This window comes from Poromitra crassiceps (genome assembly GCF_964638095.1).
Source record: "Poromitra crassiceps genome assembly, chromosome: 8".
In the NCBI taxonomy this organism is placed as follows: domain Eukaryota; kingdom Metazoa; phylum Chordata; class Actinopteri; order Beryciformes; family Melamphaidae; genus Poromitra; species Poromitra crassiceps.
Window position 1 is genome coordinate 48,527,061 of NC_139629.1, and position 20,838 is coordinate 48,547,898.

A 20,838-nucleotide genomic window follows, 5' to 3' on the forward strand; every position below is an offset into this window, starting at 1 on the left:
TATTCCGCTCAATTCTTGCGTTAGAAAACATGGGCGAAGCGAGTAACTTAGTGTTGGCTAAAAACAAACACTTCGTTTGGTATGTCCATGCTTCTTATTTTTTCTCTAACTCGTAGCGACTGCCTACTGTTGCATTTATGTGGGGGAACGAAAACACTGCAGCACAGGCCACCGGAAGACGGTGGCGGGTCTTTTCTAGTCTTCCTGCCTGGTGACGCGAGGTTACGCCCTGCACCCGCCTACGCAGCAGTCAAGCGTCAGGATTGGCCAGGAGCGAGGCTTTTCTTCCTTTTTGACAGCTCTCACACACGCACGCACGCACGCACGCACGCACGCACGCACGCACGCACGCACGCACGCACACACACACACACACACACACACACACACACACACACACACACACACACACACACACACACACACACACACACACACACACACACACACACACACACACACACGCTGCGCCCACTCCTAATGTAATAATGGAGAGAGAGAGGGGGGGGGTAGCCTACATTGCATGGATATATTCAATTCAAACTTTATTTCCGACTCACAAGAATCCATAAAGTACAGCACAAAGCGAGAGAGAAAGAAAAGCCAAATAGATGAAACAATTAGTAATTCAATTAAAACAAGTACTGTATATTAATTGAATGCAACAACTTGCAATTGAAATGTATATATTTTTTACATTCACCAAGGATTAGTCCTCGCATCCCAACTAAAGAGTATAGTTATAATATGTCTAATTGAAACATTGGTAAATATCTCTATATATACAGTATATTATGTAAACAAGACAATTAATGAGCAGGGACCTTCAAAGCAGGAAACTCAGAAATATTACTCTTCGTGGGGTTGATGCAGGTAAACATCGTCTCATTTTTCTCGAGCTTTTGTTTGAGTCTTCCAATCAAGTCAGATTTTCTGAGGAGAAAGATCATATATTTTAGCCCATAGTATTCATAACATTCTAACATTCCCGGCGCTTGACTGCTGCACAGGCGGGCGCAGGGCGTGTTCTGCCCAAAACTCCAATGGGATCCATAATAACACATCTCCTTTAATATCATTGTCTGAGGAAACCGAATGTAGAAATAATGCATCATGGGGTATGTTATCAAGAGACTTGCTTGTAAGTCACCTCTGTTTTACTTACCTTGATATTGTGCGACACTGGTAGAAAGTGAAAATGTTTATATTTGTTTATTTTTTGTTTATACAAAAACACAGTGCCAGTGATTCAGTGCAACATGGGAAAACAATGATCAAGGCATACAAGTTATTAAAAGAATGCCCACTTGTAGCCTATGATTAGAAGCAAGAGTAGGCTACCTGAGTAGGCTTCTTTGCAGTGGTTTTCAAAGTGGGGTCAGAGGACCCCCAGGGGTCCTCAAGGGGGTTCCAGGGTCCCCCCAGCAAAAAGGGGAATAATGCCAGCGATAGCTATGGTCAAAGGCATTACCGGTATGTTTAGCTCAGGAACAATTGCTTAAAATTTTGCTCAAATGTCCACATGGACTCAAGGATGAACTGATTAGATTTTGGTGGTCAAAGTTCAAGGTCACTGTGATCTCATGTCCGTCCGTTCCATGGAAGGGGGCGGGGGTAGGTAAAAGGAGCCATAGCTAGGGATAAGAAGGTCATGGATTTTAGGGGTGCGTAGGGGGAGTGGGTGGTGGAAGGGAAAGGGGCGGGGCTAGGCAAAAGGGGTCAGGGCCATAGCTAGGAATAGGAAGGTTGTAGAGTCAGGATTCGAGGTGTGGGTAGGGGGAGCACATTCTTGTAGCATGTATTAGGCTTGCAGATGTTTACACGCTTGTATCTCAGACAAAATCTTGTCAAATGGGGGTCCATGGTCTAATTTGTGTCAGTTTAGGGGGCCGTCCTTGACGTGAAAACGTTTGAGAACCACTGGTTGGTTGGCAGGTCAACATGTCGTGTAGGCTGTTAAAAAATGCTAATTTCACCACTAGATGACGCCAATATCTAAAAAGTGATTAAATGGAACTGCAGCAGAGGGAACTTGGATATACTGTAGATTCTAATTCATACAAAAGTACTGACATCTCACAGAAACCAGAGTAGGAGATAAGACAAGAAACTCAGCAAAAGAAAACAGTAGTCTGTAATTTGGGATCTTCTCATTGGTCGTGCAGGTCCAGCGTAGACTGTTTTTGTTTTAACATGGAGATCTGCAGCTGAAGCTTCTCCCGTTCCAGCAGCAGGTTCTCCTTGGTCAATTTCAGCACATCAATCTGCAAGCTCTCTTGCAGACTCACTGATACACACGCACGCAGACACACACACACACACACACACACACACACACACACACACACACACACACACACACACACACACACACACACACACACACACACAATATATAATTTAACAAGCATATGTAGTGGAACAAATACTTCTCTTTTTACATCCATCCATCTTCAACCGCTTATCCGGGATCGGGTCGTGGAGGTAGCAGTTCCAGCAGTAGTTCTCTTTTTACTCGGATTTAAATATTTTTTTCGTCGCTTAAATTAAGCACTCGTCTAGAAAATTTGCCAAGGCAATTCTGCAGTGAAAGTGTTTCGGATTTCAACCATTTTCCATGTATTTTCTCCACCTCTGATTGACCTCCATTGTTTGTACAGTGATGATCTTCTATTTCAGGAACTTGTCAACATGGGTTGATAACAAAAATGGAGAAGTTGTATTGTAAGTGAGTAGTAATGGAATGTGTGCTTTGGGAAAAATAAGGACCTTCATCATAGAACTGCTTGGGATGGGGGCTGTTTAAACGGATTCACAAGCAAGACTCCCCGATTGTAAGCATTCCTTGCGAGCAGTGACTCCCATCTTACACAGAGGGCGCTGTTGCTTTATTAAATCAGACACTCTGACAGGTCACACTGTAGGATTAGGCAAGCTCCTGCATGTCAACCCTCCACCATGCTCCAAGTCCTACCATTAAAGGGACAGTGCTGGTTAATAAATGACAGTCTTGTTCTCTACCTTTGGCAGGCCTGGCATCTGCTGCAGGTGGAGATTCACCTCTCGGAATCGCCAAGGGAGGAGAGGAGTGACGTAACTCCACCTCGACAGGATAGTGATCGCTCACTTTTAGGGCCTGAGGGAGTGTGGACAGAGTAAATGAGGAATAGGTCATAGGTCAGTGTCAAAGCCATAGGCCTACGTGTGTACATTCATGTCTCCGACTAATTGTCTCCCACCAAAGGGGAGACTGAGACTACCGGTCTGTTAGTCACACTGTAACGTTGACTTTGTGTCACTAGGGGGCGGCATTGACAATGAATGGGACTGACCCAAGCGTGGATCTACATCACTGGTGGCGGGGCACAACATGTTTACTTTTCGCTTCTTTGATTATGAATATACTTGCGTCCAGAAACTTACCATTCTTTCTGTCATAGAAAACTCTTTATGGAAATCAAATGGCTTGGCTGAGTCTGGCACAATGGCGGCAAGCATGTCTTGTCCATATACAACAATCCTGTGAGGGCGACATGTTTTGAGCACGTTAGTGAAATGTAATGACGGTGTGCTCACCAGAGATGCAAACTCATGGAGTGTGAAAAAGGTGACATACCAGGGGACATACCATACAAAGGTGAGATACCAGGGCAGTGTCAGAAACCACTCTGAAATCATTCATTTAAAGTTGAGCTGAACCCAAAAATGACTTTCCTTTTCTTTTAGTTCAAATATCTGGGTATGCAGTGCACCTATTTAATAATGTATGCAAAAAAAAATCACAAAAATCTAATTTCTTTAGTTTTTCACACTTTTTCACATCAAAAGTTAATTTTTCAAGATTTCATTGATAACAGTAATCTACAGTTTGCTGACGTCACCTAGGCTAGTACTATCAAATTTCTACCCCATTTCAACCAATCATATCATGACATGGCAGCTGTCAATCAAATCTTCATTTCAGGATAATTTTCTCTTCCAAAACAAAGAGAAAATGACGCCTTGCCTGTCATCTGGCAGAATTCCTATCCCATAAACTAACTACTAACTTGGCCAATTGTATGAAACATGAACAAAAAACAAAAACGGTAATGTCTAAGAATGCAAAGAAATGTAACTGGCTCATTAAAACGCGCATTCCAGGAATATTATTTACATTTATAGCGATAATGGCGCTTGGTTGTCAGGGGTCGCACCTCGGAGATTCCAGGCCGACGGGCTGCACTCTCCGCTCGGCAACACGAAGGCAGCCACTAACCTCGCGTCAGCAGGCTCTTCCCGAGGGGAGCGCCACAACACGTTGAATCCCACTCGATTTGGAGGCGAAACACGCCAGGATTGGCCAAAGCCCAATCCAGTCCCCAGAATTTTCAAATAAAATCATCAACATGATACTATGAGCCGCCTCTCAACCTGTCATCTCAGACAAATTATGTTTTCAGTCTGAAACGGACTCAGACGCACGCGACGAACGGGTTCAGTTCGACTTTAAGTGCCCTATTTTGGGATCAAAAAGTTGTCACCTAATGGTGCCTAATTTGCATCCCTGGCAGGACAAATTGTCCTCAGGACAAATTGTTCTATATATCTGTATTGTCACTTTCTTCAAATTCTTCAAATTGTGACAATTTGTCCTCAGGACAAATTGTGCGACACATCCCCCCATTGTCGCATGAACAGGACATCACTTATGTTGAAGCGTGATGGTTCACATGCCTGTCGTAGGTGTGTTCATTCGCTAGGTTTGCAGTGGTGTCCACATCATCGCCAATCAGCCAGTGGAAATTCTTGTCGCTACGGATGCGGATCTCCTTCATTCCCTCATCTGAGAGGTACGCCCCATCTGCGTTGAAGTCTCCCAAGATCATTACGTTCTAAAGGAGATTGGAGAGTGCCATATTAGTTATGTGTGTTGAAAAAAACATGTCCAAAATCCCTGAACTCCTACTGTACAGACGCAGGGGCAAGATGACACAATAAAGCAATGTGGGGTCAAACATCAAGTGTACACCTGCACAGAAAGGTTACTATCACATCAGTAGTGGCCATGTCGCAACATTATTTGATGAAATGTTGTAGGACAGAATAGTTGCCACCCCAGTTTCAACCCGATGAGATTATAAAATAAAAGTAAGGCATTTGATTTGAACTGTTCTTAAACTCTATCATGAAATCAGCTGCTCTGTATTTTCATAATTCACTAAAAGTACTGCAGTGGGATGATGCAACTCACATCCGCTCTGCATTTGTCTTTGACTGCCAGGAAGGAGGAACCTTTATTGATATATGGTCACCATGGATATCAATCATGTCAGTAACGACGAGTGAATAAGGACAACGCTTCACTCCCTTTCTTTTATGTTGCTGACTGTTTTGTCTTTATCTCTGAAATGCCACAAATAAAAAGTTCCAAAAAAAGTAAGCCATTTGATTTGAACTGTTCTTAAACTGTCATGAACTCAGCTGCTCTGTATCTGCATACTTCACTAAAGTACTGCAGTGGGGGATGATGCAACTCACATTCGTTTTCCATTTGTCTTTGACTGCCAGGAAGACGTCATAGAGCTCGTCCAGCTCTTTCCATGTGTCACGTGGTGTGGTGTGGACCGGGATCAGGACTACATCCTTCAGCACTGCAACAGAACAATCCTGGTTTACTTCACTAGTAACACCATCTCTACTAAAAGCCTACCTGAACATGTTGTGCAGACCAAGGATGGAACTGACTAATCCTTTAAAGTTGATATAAAAGGGAGTAAGTGGATTCTGCGATTTTGGGCACATTTTTGGTTACACTCGTGCAATTGTGATGTCACTGATCATCACTGACATTGTCTATGACATCAGTGATGTCACTTCTTCTTCTTCTTCTTCTTCTGTGTTTTATAGCAGTCGTCATCCTTTATGTTGCATTTACTGCCTCCTTCTGGATTTATCAATCCACTGTTTCTTTCCCCTTCTCCTCTCCTTCCTCGGTCTATCACACCCTCATCAGTGATGTCACTCGAGCAATTGTGATTTTTTTTTATTATAACGTGAGAGGCAATGGCCTCTGTTTCGAGATACCTCAGGATCATGAGACTACAGGATCATCAACTCGAGCTCCTGAGATATAGAGCTGAACAGTCACATGACATGTCATGCCCCGGAAGAGAGTTCCCCATTCATTTCTCCATAGACATTTTGAAGAATCCTTATTACGAGTTTTAAGGCTGGAACCAAGCTAACCCGTGACCTACTGAATCGCGAGTGACCATAAATTAATTGGGGATTAATTTGGTCCGCCATCTCGAGCAATTGGGATGTCACTGTCACTGATTATGTCACAATGCCTGGTCACTCGAGCAATTGTGATGTCATCAGTGATGCGAAGTTGAGCAATTGTGCGCTGCGCAGGCCAATAATGCAGGCAAGGCCGCGCAGCGAACGAGCTGTGTATGTGAGCTGCAGGGCCAGCTCGGCGAGCTGCAGGGCGGGTGAGGCCACGTAGCGGCTGAGCTAGCGAGCCCGTGCAGCAGGCGAGCCTAGGAATCGAGCGATGCCTAGTTACTTACATTACTGTAATTGTGTACTGTTTTGTGTTCTTGTACATTTTTTTGTATTTTGTGCTAATTTCAAGCAGTCGTTTTTTTTCTTCCAGTAGTGTACTTGACTATGTTTTAAATTGCATCCAATAGACTCTATTGGATGCAATTTATACTCTATTGAATAGGGTTGACAAACTGGGGAGACATTCACAGTGAAAGATGGCTTTACTTTGTGCACTTTATTTTGAAATTTCCAATGACAAGAATCTAGATTGAACTCTCTCCATCCTTTTAGAATTGCACAGGAAATATCACAGCCAACATTGCTCTCTTTCATAAAAGAAAATAACTAACTGTTACTCTTCTTGACTACATTTTTAAAGAAGCAATGCTTTTTAAAAACGTTTACTTCATCAGATTGTTACACCAGTACTTGAGCAAACTAACAGCACTGCGCACGAGGGCACTAGTTTCCCTTTCACCGCTCTCACAGCTGCTTTTGACTAAAGTTGATCAACCTGCCCACGCCCCTTTGTCTGCCCACGCCCCTTTGTCTGCCCACGCCCCTTTGTCTGTCCACGCCCCTTTGTCTGCAATGCAGTGCGGGTTGAACCATCAGACTCAGGAAACCATGAAAAACAAGTCTATAAATAGACTCAGGCATTTCAAGGAGTTTATAATTGCAACACTCTCATTATAACGTTTCAGCAATCAACCAAGACTCAACACAACAAACCGCACAAGGCAAACATAAAGGAACAGCTTGATATCTGTGACACCCTGTTATTTCTTCATCTTTGCTTCAGGTACAGCTTTGGATTGGGAAAGTGGAGACTCACCTGTGTTGTGTGGTTTGAAGTGCAGAATGTAAGGCTCTCTGGAAAAAGCATCAGAGTCGTTCTCCTGGTTGTCTTCATATTGATAGGAGTCAATCAGGTCGACCACATCATCCCTTTCAATAGGACAACAATGACTTTTAGTGTAACTTTGTAATTGTGTGATGCTAATACTCCCTAACATGGTGACAGACGGAATGGACCAGGTTAACACTCTGGGTTGGGTACCCGAAACCCAGTACCACTATACCGCTACCTTTACAACCGGTAATACCGGTACCAAATTGCAACGCAGAATTAGATGCCTAATAGAGTACCGCTGGGATGACGTCTTTTTCTAGGCTTACCCAGAGGTCCCTCCCTGCACTTCTGACACTTACCTCTAAAAGTAGATGGGATTTTTGCATGGGAATTTCGGTTAAATGCATGAAATAAGGATAGAAATAACAAAAGTTTATGAAAGAGCGAAGTTGTATTTTTTTTTTACGTGATTTTCAGAAAACTCTTCTGGACTCATTCCTGCAGTACTCTATTTAGGTGCCATGCCTGAGCTGCTAAATGAAATACCCGCACCCCCCCCCCCGCGCACCCCCCCCCCGCGCTGGTCCGAAACTGGCGTCGCACGCACCTTCACTAACATTGGTGTTTGGAGCATGCCGCTTGAAATTCACATTGGTGTTTGGAGCATGCCGCTTGAAATTCACCACCCACACCCACACCCCCACACCCACACCCACACACACACACGCACACGCACACGCACACGCACACGCACACGCACACGCACACGCACACGCACACGCACACGCACACACACACACACACACACACACACACAAAATCCACTTTCAATTTGCTTTACATTTTTTTAAGTGCCGGTTCAGGCACCGTTTAGGGCACTGCTACCGGTTTAAAAGTATCATTTTAGCACCGGAATTCAGAAAAATACATAATGATACCCATCCCTACTGGTAACATAACTTCACCTGTAGAGAAATAAGAACTGCTCCTTGTATCTGGTCCTTCCCAGGCGGATACTGATCTTCAGAGTGTAGTGGTGTATTGTGTTGGCTCTGTGAGGAACAGGACAGCGAAAAACAAAGCATCTTGTGTCATAATAACCAAGGAGACACCAGGAACCTGTGTTTCATGAGAGGAGGAACAGTGGGACTCGTCACCTGTTCAGCGCGTTCAAGAACAAGTTCACGGACTCTCCGCTCGCATCCACCACCTCCAGAATCACTATAATGTCGTATCGAGACACGATCTACACACGACAAAACAAGACAGCAGTCAGTACAGCAGAGGACCGGGTTTGACCCGGCAAAGCTTTAGATCAGTGTGTGGCGGGTCGCCACCTTAGGGTCGCGACCCTAAGGTTGGGAACCCCTGGTCTACTACTTCAACAAAGACACGGAGCAACGACCCAGGATTTGGTTGTACGTGCTTTCCTTGGTCATTATATATAGTTACTCCTTGGCTGCTTCCCAAAAATTACAACAATCAATATGAATCATACTACATTTATATTTATTTTATTATATTTATAATAAGTTGCCCTCTGTTGACCCAGGACCTACTAAACTAGTGACTTTTTTTCTTCTTCACAACAACAAAGGAATATTATGACTCTTACTGGGATGCTTACTGCTTTCTGCAAAGCTTCTAATCTATATCAACTCCAATCTTGTCTTTTTGATCCGTAGGTCTGATCCAGTAGGCTTATCTTTAGTCCTACATTTGTAACATCCTCCACCCTCACACACACGCACGCAGCATACACACACACACACACACACACACACACACACACACACACACACACACACACACACACACACACACACACACACATACACACACACACACACACACACACACACACACACACACACACACACACACACACACACACACACGTACGTACAAAAAGCAGCCCCATGAACCTATAGGGAACGTCACTGCAGTGTCACATGTGTGTGTGTGTGTGTGTGTGTGTGTGTGTGTGTGTGTGTTTTACCTTGACCAGTGTTGACAGGACGTCTGGATTTGACACCTTATTCAGTCCAAACCTCTGCACATTGAACGATGCAATCTTCATAATCTGATAAGAAAAACAGACATCAGAGACATATAGAATTTTCGAAAACTCAACTTATTCAACATTAATTCAACATTGTTTTAATATAGCAATCTCTGACACTGGGGACAACTGTCGCCAAAAGACTCCTTCTGAAGGAATGGAAGTCCTCCTCTTCACCTTCTTTTCAAGTGTGGCTGATGGACATGATTTCTCTTATACAGATAGAGAGACTCAGGTCCCTGAGATCCAACTCGCTTAGAAGGTTCTCGACTATTTGGGACCCATTTCTGGCCTACTTTGACGAGGCTAAGAACGACTAGTGAGTAGTGACTGAGGTTAGGGGTGATGGTTTACCATGGACCCCTTGAGTGAGATCCTATGCACAATATCTCTCACAACAAGCACATAAGCACCTTATGCGGCTGGTAGCACCACGTTACAATGCCAAATGTCAATGATGTATGTATTTTTTTTCTCTTCTTCTTTTTCTTTTCCTGTGTCTGAGCCTGTTTGTCTTGTTCGTTTATTGTTCTATAAAAACAAAAAAACAAAACAACATTGTTTTAATATACATGACAATACACACCATAGTCTCCCCCTTCGCCTCGTCCCCCTCCTCCGTACTCACCTATTGCGGTGTATGATGCTTGAAGAAGATCGAGCAGATACAGTAGAATGCGACCATAAAAGACAAGAATGACCCACCAACCAGGTTGTAGGAGGAACTTATGTATTCTCTGTAGTCCTTTGTTCCAACAGACTGTGCTGATTGGGCAATCGCTCTCAAAAGGAAGACATAGGGAGAAAATGCAAAGCAGAGGATTAGTTTTGAATGACATGAAGAAGACATGCCAGTTTTACGTTTAGCCTGCAACCAATTTACGCAAACTTTCGCAAAGGTCAGAGAAAAGCAATCTATTGAACAAACGCTTGAGGCATTCAAAGTGTAATTATGTCACATTACCACACCTATTATAACGTTTTGAGTTCAATTAAAGCCTCAGACACGATTCATAAATGTTTTTCCCATGATCTGGGACAGTTCACTATAGATTTGTGAAAAGATCAATTTTCAATGATTATGGCACATTATGGCACAGTCCTTTGTTTTCTGTGAAACGCTTAATGACAATCGTTAAATCGCTCTACAAAAAAGATAACGCTGTGTTTTCATTTGATACTTTTAGCCAGGGTGGGTGTCACCCTCCATCAAATGCTGCTGAAGCTAAGTGTGTTTACTCTACCAGCCACACTGTAGTAGTTGTAGTAGCTGTTAGTAACCAGCCATCATTTGGAGGTCCTATTTCATTTTAAAACCCTCTTTGGCTAGTAAAACAGGGTAAGTGGTGAATGATTTGGGGGATTTCCCAGCCACTGTGTGGCCTGGTGTTTCCTTACCCCTCCGTCCTGCTCTTCTAGTCTCGTCACGTCTAGTCAGGACTCCAATCTCCAAAATCTCAGTAATGTTTATAACTTTGCAAACAAAATTGTTCAATCTAAAAAAATTACTCGTAATTCTTCATTTAACGTTTGTGACCTCGGCTCTTAAGATGCTCTAGTTTCCAGAAGCGTAAACAGAAACCACAAATGGAAAAAGAGCTAAAGGCATAATGCGCACATAAAGACCATTTTATCATGCACTCATGCAGAAGTGCAGGTGTAACACAGCAAAAACCCACGGAACGAGCCTGGATACTACTAGGGACAACCATGAAAACAATGCAAGCTTTTGCAGAAGGGGCAGGTGGGACAGAGACGTGGACGCGTCAGACTGGTTTACCCACATTGGGGAGGCACATAGCTTCACTATCGCACCACACCCTGTGTTGACTATAAAGTAGGATCCAAAAGATTTGAGATACGACAGAGCTCGATCACTCTAACCTCTCCGGCCGTCGCAGCAGCAGCACCACCTCCACACAGCAACACCATGAGTCTGAGGAACAAGCAGCGCAGTGGGCGCCCAGGGGGGCAGGCCTCCTCAGGGGGCTTCAGCAGCGTGTCCCTGGGCTCCTACAACATCCCCAGGTCCAGGTCCAGCAGCGGGCTTTACCAGGCCCCTATTACAGCTGTGACCGTCAACCGGAGCCTGCTGGCCCCGCTCAACATAGACATCGACCCCAGCATCCAAGCTGTCCGCATGAATGAGAAGGACCAGATCAAGGGGCTCAACAACCGCTTTGCTACATTTATCGATAAGGTAAGAAGCCATTTCACTAAGCTGTTGACTTTAGAGAAAGCTGAATGTCAGCGTTAATTGTTCTCAGATTAAATTCATTGGGATCATTCTGGCACTTCATTAATTATGTACACCCTAATGTTTACAGGTCTAATAGACACTGAGTAAAATATCAACACCTGTTAATAGTATTTTACTTATGCTACATTCTCCTTGTGCTCATGTGTGTCCCATCTGTGTGTCCTGACTCCTGTGTGTCCCATCTGTGTGTCCTGACTCCTGTGTGTCCCCTCTGTGTGTCCTGACTCATGTGTGTCCCCTCTGTGTGTCCTGACTCCTGTGTGTCCCATCTGTGTGTCCTGATTCATGTGTGTCCTGACTCCTGTGTGTCCCATCTGTGTGTCCTGACTCCTGTGTGTCCTGACTCCTGTGTGTCCTGACTCCTGTGTGTCCTGACTCATGTGTGTCCCCTCTGTGTGTCCTGACTCATGTGTGTCCTGACTCATGTGTGTCCCATCTGTGTGTCCTGACTCCTGTGTGTCCCATCTGTGTGTCCTGACTCCTGTGTGTCCTGACTCATGTGTGTCCCCTCTGTGTGTCCTGACTCATGTGTGTCCTGACTCCTGTGTGTCCCCTCTGTGTGTCCTGACTCATGTGTGTCCTGACTCCTGTGTGTCCCCTCTGTGTGTCCTGACTCATGTGTGTCCTGACTCCTGTGTGTCCCCTCTGTGTGTCCTGACTCCTGTGTGTCCCCTCTGTGTGTCCTGACTCCTGTGTGTCCCCTCTGTGTGTCCTGACTCATGTGTGTCCCCTCTGTGTGTCCTGACTCCTGTGTGTCCCCTCTGTGTGTCCTGACTCATGTGTGTCCCCTCTGTGTGTCCTGACTCCTGTGTGTCCCCTCTGTGTGTCCTGACTCCTGTGTGTCCCCTCTGTGTGTCTCCTGTGTATCTCCTGTGTGTCCCCTCTGTGTGTCCTGACTCATGTGTGTCCTGATTCATGTGTGTCCCCTCTGTGTGTCCTGACTCATGTGTGTCCTGACTCATGTGTGTCCCATCTGTGTGTCCTGACTCATGTGTGTCCTGACTCCTGTGTGTCCCCTCTGTGTGTCCTGACTCCTGTGTGTCCCCTCTGTGTGTCCTGACTCCTGTGTGTCCCATCTGTGTGTCCTGACTCCTGTGTGTCCCATCTGTGTGTCCTGACTCCTGTGTGTCCCCTCTGTGTGTCCTGACTCCTGTGTGTCCCATCTGTGTGTCCCGACTCCTGTGTGTCCCCTCTGTGTGTCCTGACTCCTGTGTGTCCCCTCTGTGTGTCCTGACTCCTGTGTGTCCCATCTGTGTGTCCTGACTCACGTGTGTCCTGACTCCTGTGTGTCCCATCTGTGTGTCCTGACTCACGTGTCTCCCCTCTGTGTGTCCTGACTCACGTGTGTCCTGACTCCTGTGTGTCCCATCTGTGTGTCCTGACTCACGTGTGTCCCCTCTGTGTGTCCTGACTCACGTGTGTCCTGACTCCTGTGTGTCCCCTCTGTGTGTCCTGACTCATGTGTGTCCCCTCTGTGTCCTGACTCATGTGTGTCCTGACTCCTGTGTGTCCCCTCTGTGTGTCCTGACTCACGTGTGTCCCCTCTGTGTGTCCTGACTCCCAGGTGAGATTCCTGGAGCAGCAAAACAAAATGCTGGAGACCAAATGGAATCTGCTGCAGCAGCAGACTGCATCCACATCTAACGTGGAGCCCATGCTGAAGGCCTACATCTCCAACCTGCAGCGACAGCTGGATGCTATCTCCGGTGACAAGAACAGACTAGACGTGGAGAACAATGCCATGCACAAAAATGTGGACGACTACAAGAACAAGTAAGACTCTGTCTCCAAAAACACTGAGCTGTATTGTACTCTGCTCCTGCAACTGCTAAGTCAAGTCTAACACATACAGTGACCCTGGCTAAGGTATTAGAACTGCTGAGTGAGTTATTATTTCTGGCTTATTCCAGGTATGAGGATGAGATCAACAGGAGGAACGGAGCAGAGAATGAGTTTGTCTTGCTTAAAAAGGTATGTCATCAGATCTACAGACGTTTTTGTTTTCTTGTGTCCTGACATAGGATTTATAGATGTTATTTATTTACCTTGACAGTTTCGACGAGTCAACTCTCGTCTTCTTCAGAAGCAGTCGCACTGACAGCTGGGTATGACGTGTCAACCGCCAGTTGCTTTTCAGCAACTGGCGGTGTGCCTGGAACCGCCATCAGATCTGTTATTACAGTTATAGTGATAAGATCTTTGCCACATACGTAAAAGAAAGTGCACGTATAATCTTGGTCAAATGGGGTAAACAATTAAGCGTGTGAAAAGGTTGTTTGACGATTGATTTATTTGTTGCTAAAGCATTTCTCTCTCCTCTAGGATGTGGATTCTGGCTATTTGTCCAAGGTGGATCTAGAGGACAGAGCAACTGGTCTGAGTGATGAAATCTGCTTCCTCAAGGCTCTCTATGATACGGTATATAGACAACTATTAGACAATAAATACATCAGATCAAATGAAATCTGTGTGAACTTTAGAGACTTGTCCACGGTGTGACAACGGTTTTGTATTGACAGACGTGTTGCTGTATGTGTTGTTTTACCACAGGAGCTCCGTGAGCTGCAGGACAGCCTGAAGCAAACCTCGGTGGTCGTGCAGATGGACAACTCCAGAGGCCTGGACATGGATCAGATCGTGGCTGAAGTTAAGGCCCAGTATGAAGAGATCGCTGTACGCAGCCGTGACGACGCCGAAACCTGGCACAAGAGCAAGGTGAAGAGATGTTAAACCAATCTCACACACAGCCCTTCACAATAAAAGGCCAGCACACACTTCACAGTTCACACACAGCCCTTCACAATAAAAGCCCAATACACACTTCACACACAGTCCTTCACAATAAAAGTCCAACACACACTTCACACACAGCCCTTCAGGGGGGAAGAGGTTAGGGACAAAGTTAGAAATGCCCGAAGGGCACTTTGTTCTAGTCTGAATAATTACATTTAAAAGGGCTATTTGTATAGATGTAATAAAACAGGTTTCCTTTAATGGGAGGAGTAGCAGAGTTCAAACACGCCAAGTGCAGTAAACTCACACAGAAACTGTGAAACTTGGGGCCACCCTAAAGAAAGGTGATAATTACTACTTATTTAACCCGTTCATCCTCTCTGCTCTCTGCCTGCACCAGTTTAACCAGATGTCTGCTCAGGCCGACCAGTACGGCGATGAGCTGCGCAACAGCAAGACAGAAATCGCTGAGCTCAACAGGCTGCTCAGCCGCTTGCAGAATGAGATCAATGCCGTCAAAGCACAGGTGAGTCAAATGTACTGTAATAAGCGTTCCATTACATCCGCCAAGGAGGTTCTGTTTTCGGTGCCGTTTGTCTGTCTGTTTGTTAGCAGGATTACCGAAAAACTACTCAGGCAATTTTCATGAAACTCGTGGGAGGGAGTAGCATGGGCCAACGAAGAACCCATCAAATTTTGGAGTAGATCCAATCCAGGTCAGGTCAAGGGAGGGGGGGCGGGGCTAGGGAAAAGGAGGCCTAGCTAGGGATAAGATAGAGTTGGGATTCGAAGGGGTGGGTAGAGGGAGTGGCTAGGTGTATCTGATCTGGGTGGTGGGAGGGGAGGTGGTCAGGAAGGGGGCGGGGCTATGGAAAATAGTGCTGTAACTCGGGATCGGAAGGTCATCGAGTCGGGGGTTCGAGGGGTGGGTAGGGAGAGTGGCTAGGGGATGTCGGTGCTGGGAGGGGGTGTGGTCAGGAAGGGGTGGGGCTAGGTAACAGGGGCCATAGCTAGGGATAGGCAGGTCCTAGTGTTGCGGTTCAAGGGGTGGGTAGGGGGAGTGGCTAGATATATGTGTGTGTGTGTGTGGTGGGAGGGCTGTGGTCAGGACAGGGGTGGGGCTAGGTAACAGGGGCCAGAGCTAGGGATAGGCAGGTCATAGAGTCGGGGTCCGAGGGGTGGGGTGGAGTATTTGCCTTGGTGGAGGTCTCCAGACACAGCCCTTCAGGGGGAAGAGGTTAGGGACAAAGTTAGAAATGCCCGAAGGGCGCTTTGTTCTAGTCTGAATAATTACATTTAAAAGGGCTATTTGTATAGATCAGGGGTGCCCAAATTCTTTCCCATGAAGGGCCAAAACTCAATCTGGGTGGAGGACCCGAGGGCCAAAAATAAACGTTGTGGAATTACATTCAAATGTATTGTGTTTTATAGAAAATTAACATTCTAAATCTAAAATAACATTTCAATATAATAATCTACTTTTGATCTGTTTGGTTCGCTCCACTGCCAAAAAAATATCAGTTCCTTTTGTGGTACCTGAAAGTGTCTCAAGTCCAGCCAACTCCTGTGAGACTTGGCCCGCGGGCCCCAAATTGGTCAGCACTGGTATAGATGTAATTTCAACCAGAGAGACACATTTCTAGAATGACAATGATTTATTAGATGATTAGATACATGAGCCTGTAGGAACATAAATAGATATATTTTTGGCGATTAGACTCCATCATGACGTCAGCTTGATTATGACGTCATGATCAGCAGGGGTAGATGGATGCAGCCAGAGTAGATTGAATATCCCCCCTGTGGAGTCTAGACCTGGTGGTGGTGAAGTAGACTTGGTCTTGCTGGAGAAGGCTTCTGAATCTGAAGACCTCAGAGAGGACTGGAGGAGAATGGGGTGGAGGAGGGACGCAGGAACGTACTGAAACCCACTGAGACGACAGAGAGAAACAGGAGGTTTTTAGCTATGACAGTATAGACCATGATAGGCTGAATGGGAAGATGTGTCATGCTCTGATTGGCTTAATCTAAATGATACCGCCCACAAACAGTGACGCTAGGTAGAAGCGGGAAAGGGGTGATTGATGACTGAGTTTTATGAATGAGTGGGCATGACATTAAAAGGTTTTCTCCTGACAGGGAAAGATGTGAATGAGGACAGGAGGGATGAATGAGTGCCAGTGACAACTAAAGGGTTTCTCCTAGAAACAGGAAAATGCAGGTTGATTAAGGAGTGGGTATGAGAGCTAGAGTTTTATCCTAGGAGAGTGAATGAATGAAAAGTGAGTGAATGAATGACATTACAGTCTCTCTTAAAGAATTTTCGCTTAGCTTCATAAAACAGGTTTCCTCTTAATGGGAGGAGTAGCAGAGTTCAAACAGTCAGGCCAAGTGCAATAAACTCACACAGAAACTGTGAAACTTGGGGCCAGCCTAAAGAAAGGTGATAATTACTACTTATTTAACCCGTTCATCCTCTCTGCTCTCTGCCTGCACCAGTTTAACCAGATGTCTGCTCAGGCCGACCAGTACGGCGATGAGCTGCGCAACAGCAAGTCAGAAATCGCTGAGCTCAACAGGCTCCAGGTGGAGCGTACTTCTAGTTTCAGTGTTTATTTGAATAGAGGGTAACTATGCACTGATGTCACTTTCCCACCGGAAAACACGCCCCCTCAATCGGGAGCGAGTGGCAAAACATTCAGCCGGCTCCTCCCTGTTGTTTGGAGCAGCAGGTGTCACGCAGGTGTCACATACCGTCTATAAGGACAGATACATAGACAAAACATTTGAAAGAAAATACTCCAATTTATAGCCTAGAGACTAATTGAAACTGATATAAAATACACACACAAGGACGTTGTCAACATAAGAAATTTGGTACCAAAGATTATTTTACAGACATCCGTGGAAGACAGAGGGAGGGAGGGAGAGAGAGAAAGAGAGAGAGAGAGAGAGAGAGAGAGAGAGAAAGAGAGACTGGTGTGAGAAAAGGAAACAAAGAAAGAGAGAGGAGACAGAGTGAGTGTGTGTGTGTGTGTGTGTGTGTGTGTGTGTGTGTGTGAGAGTGAGAGTGAGAGAGAGAGAGAGAGAGCATGTTAATGCCTTAAGCACAACAGAGATAATACCCATTCACAGATCACTGCTTTGAACTATTGTCAGCCATCTCAAAATGGATAACTGCTTGTGGAAGGAAGATTGTGTGTCAGTCAGGACTGAGCTATGACAGACAGGATCAAAGCATGCTGTTGTTTACTCTGTAGACTGGTGTGTGTGTTGCTACAAGACTGTCTGGCTAATATTTGCCAACTGCCATGCTGATCAGTCGTACGATGAGACAAAGCCAAAGACGTGATTATGAAACAGTCAAATCCTCTAATTCACACATCTATTACAGGCCCTAATGTCAACATTAGCAGTTTTGTTTTGCGTCTCTCCTCACAAGCCAAATTCATAACTGACGTGACACATTCACAATTAAAGAATCAACAAAACTAGAGATCATCTGGTGATGGGATCACACCAGCCGCCTACGGCGCCCGTGACTTAAAGCGAATGAGGGCCAACAGGGGTGTAAAGTGGCCCCTTCCCTGTTTCCTAATCCTACACCCCTACTTCTGGACCCCTTGTGTGGACCAAGACACCTATTTTTGAACTCTGCCTTCTTTGTGATCTGAAGTACACACATGTAAAGTTTTCGTGACGGTTGTGACACTATTGCGTTGGTAAAAAAAGTGTCACGTTGACCAGATGGCAGTTATTCCTGAAGTACTGTGTTAAACTAATCCTCTGTAGATCTGATCAAACTCAGTGGAACTGTAAAAAAAAAAAACCTTGGTACCATCCCTGTATTATTTTGTCTCAGCGTGCCAACCTGGAAGACCAGATCTCTGAGGTGGAGGGGCGCGGGGAGCAGGCGGTGAAGGACGCCAAGGCTCGCGTCCGGGACCTGGAGCAGGCTCTGCAGAGGGCCAAGCAGGACATGGCTCGACAGATCAGGGAGTACCAGGACCTGATGAACGTCAAGCTGGCCCTCGACATCGAGATCTCCACCTACAGGAAGCTGCTGGAGGGAGAGGAGGAGAGGTAAGCATGAGTTTTAACTGCTTAATGTTTTCAGCAGCATCAAACTAAATGCTGGTGATATATGAGGGATAGAGTTAAATCTCATAGTCGGTTTACCCACATTTTTATTTGCATAATATCAACTAAAAAAAATCTAATTTCTACCGTGCCCTGTTGGTTTGTCCTCGAGGTCTCGCTCCACTTTGCCGGCTTGCATGCCGCGTGAGAAGCGTGTGGATTTCTAGTCTTTATTATTATGACATAAATTCATAGTGTATAATATACACTATGAACTATGTATATCATACTAAGTAGTAGTATCAAACTGGTGTATGAGGAAAGTTAAATTAAAGTTTTTCTGAACATCTAATTTATTTTGATTTGTGGCTATTTGTGGTGCCATAGTTCACACACTTTTTTATTTCCCACTGCTTCATTGCTCACAGTGTGTTTCCTCCTCTCTCACTCACAGAATTGGACAGCAGTCTATTGTCAACATCCAGACGGTGCCCAACAAAAGTAAGTACTAAAAGTAAGTATTCTACAACCGTACTGTATGTAAGTATGTTACATTATTAGCACTATCGCACGGGTGAAACGATATATCACTTTGCCCTGTGTGTGTGTGTTTGTGTCATTTTTCAGCTGTCTTCTCCCCCCCAGTGCCCAGCTACCACCAGCAGCAGCAGCAGCAGCCGCAGCAGCAGCAGCAGCACAGGTATCCAGTTCTCATCAAGACAGTGGTGACTCGTGACTGCTCCTACAACTAAAGAACAACAGAACAACCGACCACGTAGCATATTGACGCTTTATCCCGTCCCTTATGCGCCACTTGTTACTAACATGGTACCCTTGAGCGACCCATGAAACGACTTGGGCTTTCCGACTAAACTCAATGCAAACCCATAGAAGTCAACTTTGACGCTTATGGCAACTGCGCCCCCATCATCCTAACTGCTCGCCCATTAGTCAACTGCTCGCCCATTAGCGTCTGGGGGGAGGTTAGGTTTAGGCGTGGGAGGTGGGAGAGGTTAGGTTTAGGGTCTGGGGGAGGTTAGGTTTAGGCATGGGTGGGAGAGGTTAGGGTTAGGGTTAGGGTCTGGGAGAGGTTAGGTTTAGGCATGGGGTGGGAGAGGTTAGGTTTAGGGTTAGGGTCTGGGAGAGGTTAGCTCCTCCAGACGTTAATGGGGGAGCAGTTAGGCTAACGGGGGAGCAGTTAGGCTAATGGGGGAGCAGTTGCCATAAGCGTCAAAGATTACTTCCATGGGTTTGCATTGAGTTTAGTCGGAAAGCCCAAGTCGTTTCATGTGTCGCTCAAGGGTACCATGTTAGTAACAAGCGACGCACAAGGGACGGGACAAAGCGTCAATATGCTATGCGCTCGGAGTGAGAACGGGTTTGCAATGCCATGGTCATTTAACTGTACCTGTACATTCATCTGTTTGTCATCCACAATAAGTCAAAATGAGCCACATGTGAACGTACAGTCCTAGTCAAACGTTTGGATACACTTTCTCATTTAAGTGAATGTATGTATTATCTATAATCTATGTATTGTCTTCATGTTGAATGTCACAATAATTTCCCAGTATAATAATGATAATAATAAAAGATGGACGTCCGCTCAGTTGCATGATCATTTGGTATCCTCTTTCTCAGGCAGTCACAGCAAACAAAGACTAGTACATGTCATTCATTCTCCTCGTTCCATCCCCATCAGAACACGCTGAAGTTGTTTTCTTGCCTGTCAACACAGCAGCCAACGTGAAACCGCTCAAAGGAATGAAAGCGCGAGGAAGTCTGAGTATCCTCGAAGGTTTTCTCACAAGTTGAGAATAATTCTAATGTTTTTCGGTGTCCGCCAGCTGCTGAATGATACGCACAAGGTATTAGCCAGCTGTCACAAAACTAAAGTGGCACAGTAGTCTGGTCTCACAGCAGCTATTACATCAGGGTAAGGTCATACTGATGGGACCTTACACCTTGAACAGATGGGAAAAAACACTGTGGGCTAATATTGTGTTATGATGAGAGATGTTTGTGATCTTAGATGAGAGCAGACACACATAACTGCATGAATACCCCGGGCATGAATCACAAAGGTGTTCTTCTGAAGAACTATCTACACGTATCATCTGAAAGCATTCCACCTCTGTTCAGCCAGTGTTTACATCTGCGTGGAATTTCGCACAACTGACTTGAAGAGATACCTGGAGGCCAGCCAGGTATCTCAGGTATACGATTGCTCAAGAGACGAGAAGAACTCCACCCAGTTCACATGAAAGAGTACATCCTTCGAAGGTTCTGGTATTTCAGTGCTCTGGATGATGATGATGA

At 45.4% G+C, this 20,838-nt stretch overlaps 2 protein-coding genes across 5 annotated transcripts; one reads left to right on the plus strand and one right to left on the minus strand.

The window, feature by feature from the left end:
* Positions 1–1,206: 1,206 nt before the first annotated feature.
* LOC310780326 (deoxyribonuclease-1-like) lies at positions 1,207–13,791 on the minus strand. 2 transcript variants are annotated; one of them, XM_083640900.1, is made up of 11 exons: positions 13,752–13,791; positions 10,152–10,211; positions 9,384–9,467; positions 8,542–8,630; positions 8,350–8,436; positions 7,367–7,479; positions 5,521–5,633; positions 4,717–4,874; positions 3,424–3,520; positions 3,022–3,136; positions 1,207–2,287 (listed from the first exon to the last, which is right to left on the minus strand). In XM_083640900.1, the coding sequence occupies exons 3-11, from the start codon at positions 9,462–9,464 to the stop codon at positions 2,151–2,153; spliced, it is 990 nt and encodes a 329-aa protein (XP_083497026.1). In that variant the 5' UTR covers positions 9,465–9,467; positions 10,152–10,211; positions 13,752–13,791; the 3' UTR covers positions 1,207–2,150. The 2 variants fall into 2 exon arrangements, with proteins under 2 accessions (XP_083497026.1, XP_083497025.1); XM_083640899.1 differs by lacking the exons at positions 10,152–10,211; positions 13,752–13,791 and adding exons at positions 9,860–9,977; positions 10,075–10,142.
* LOC310780325 (keratin, type II cytoskeletal 8-like) lies at positions 11,291–19,545 on the plus strand. Of its 3 annotated transcripts, none has more exons than XM_083640896.1 (9): positions 11,291–11,646; positions 13,271–13,479; positions 13,617–13,677; positions 14,029–14,124; positions 14,257–14,421; positions 14,840–14,965; positions 18,302–18,522; positions 18,974–19,020; positions 19,147–19,545. In XM_083640896.1, the coding sequence occupies exons 1-9, from the start codon at positions 11,377–11,379 to the stop codon at positions 19,269–19,271; spliced, it is 1,320 nt and encodes a 439-aa protein (XP_083497022.1). In that variant the 5' UTR covers positions 11,291–11,376; the 3' UTR covers positions 19,272–19,545. The 3 variants fall into 3 exon arrangements, with proteins under 3 accessions (XP_083497022.1, XP_083497024.1, XP_083497023.1); XM_083640898.1 differs by having other exon boundaries at positions 11,292–11,646; positions 18,974–19,033; positions 19,165–19,544; XM_083640897.1 differs by having other exon boundaries at positions 11,292–11,646; positions 19,165–19,544.
* Positions 19,546–20,838: the final 1,293 nt, after the last annotated feature.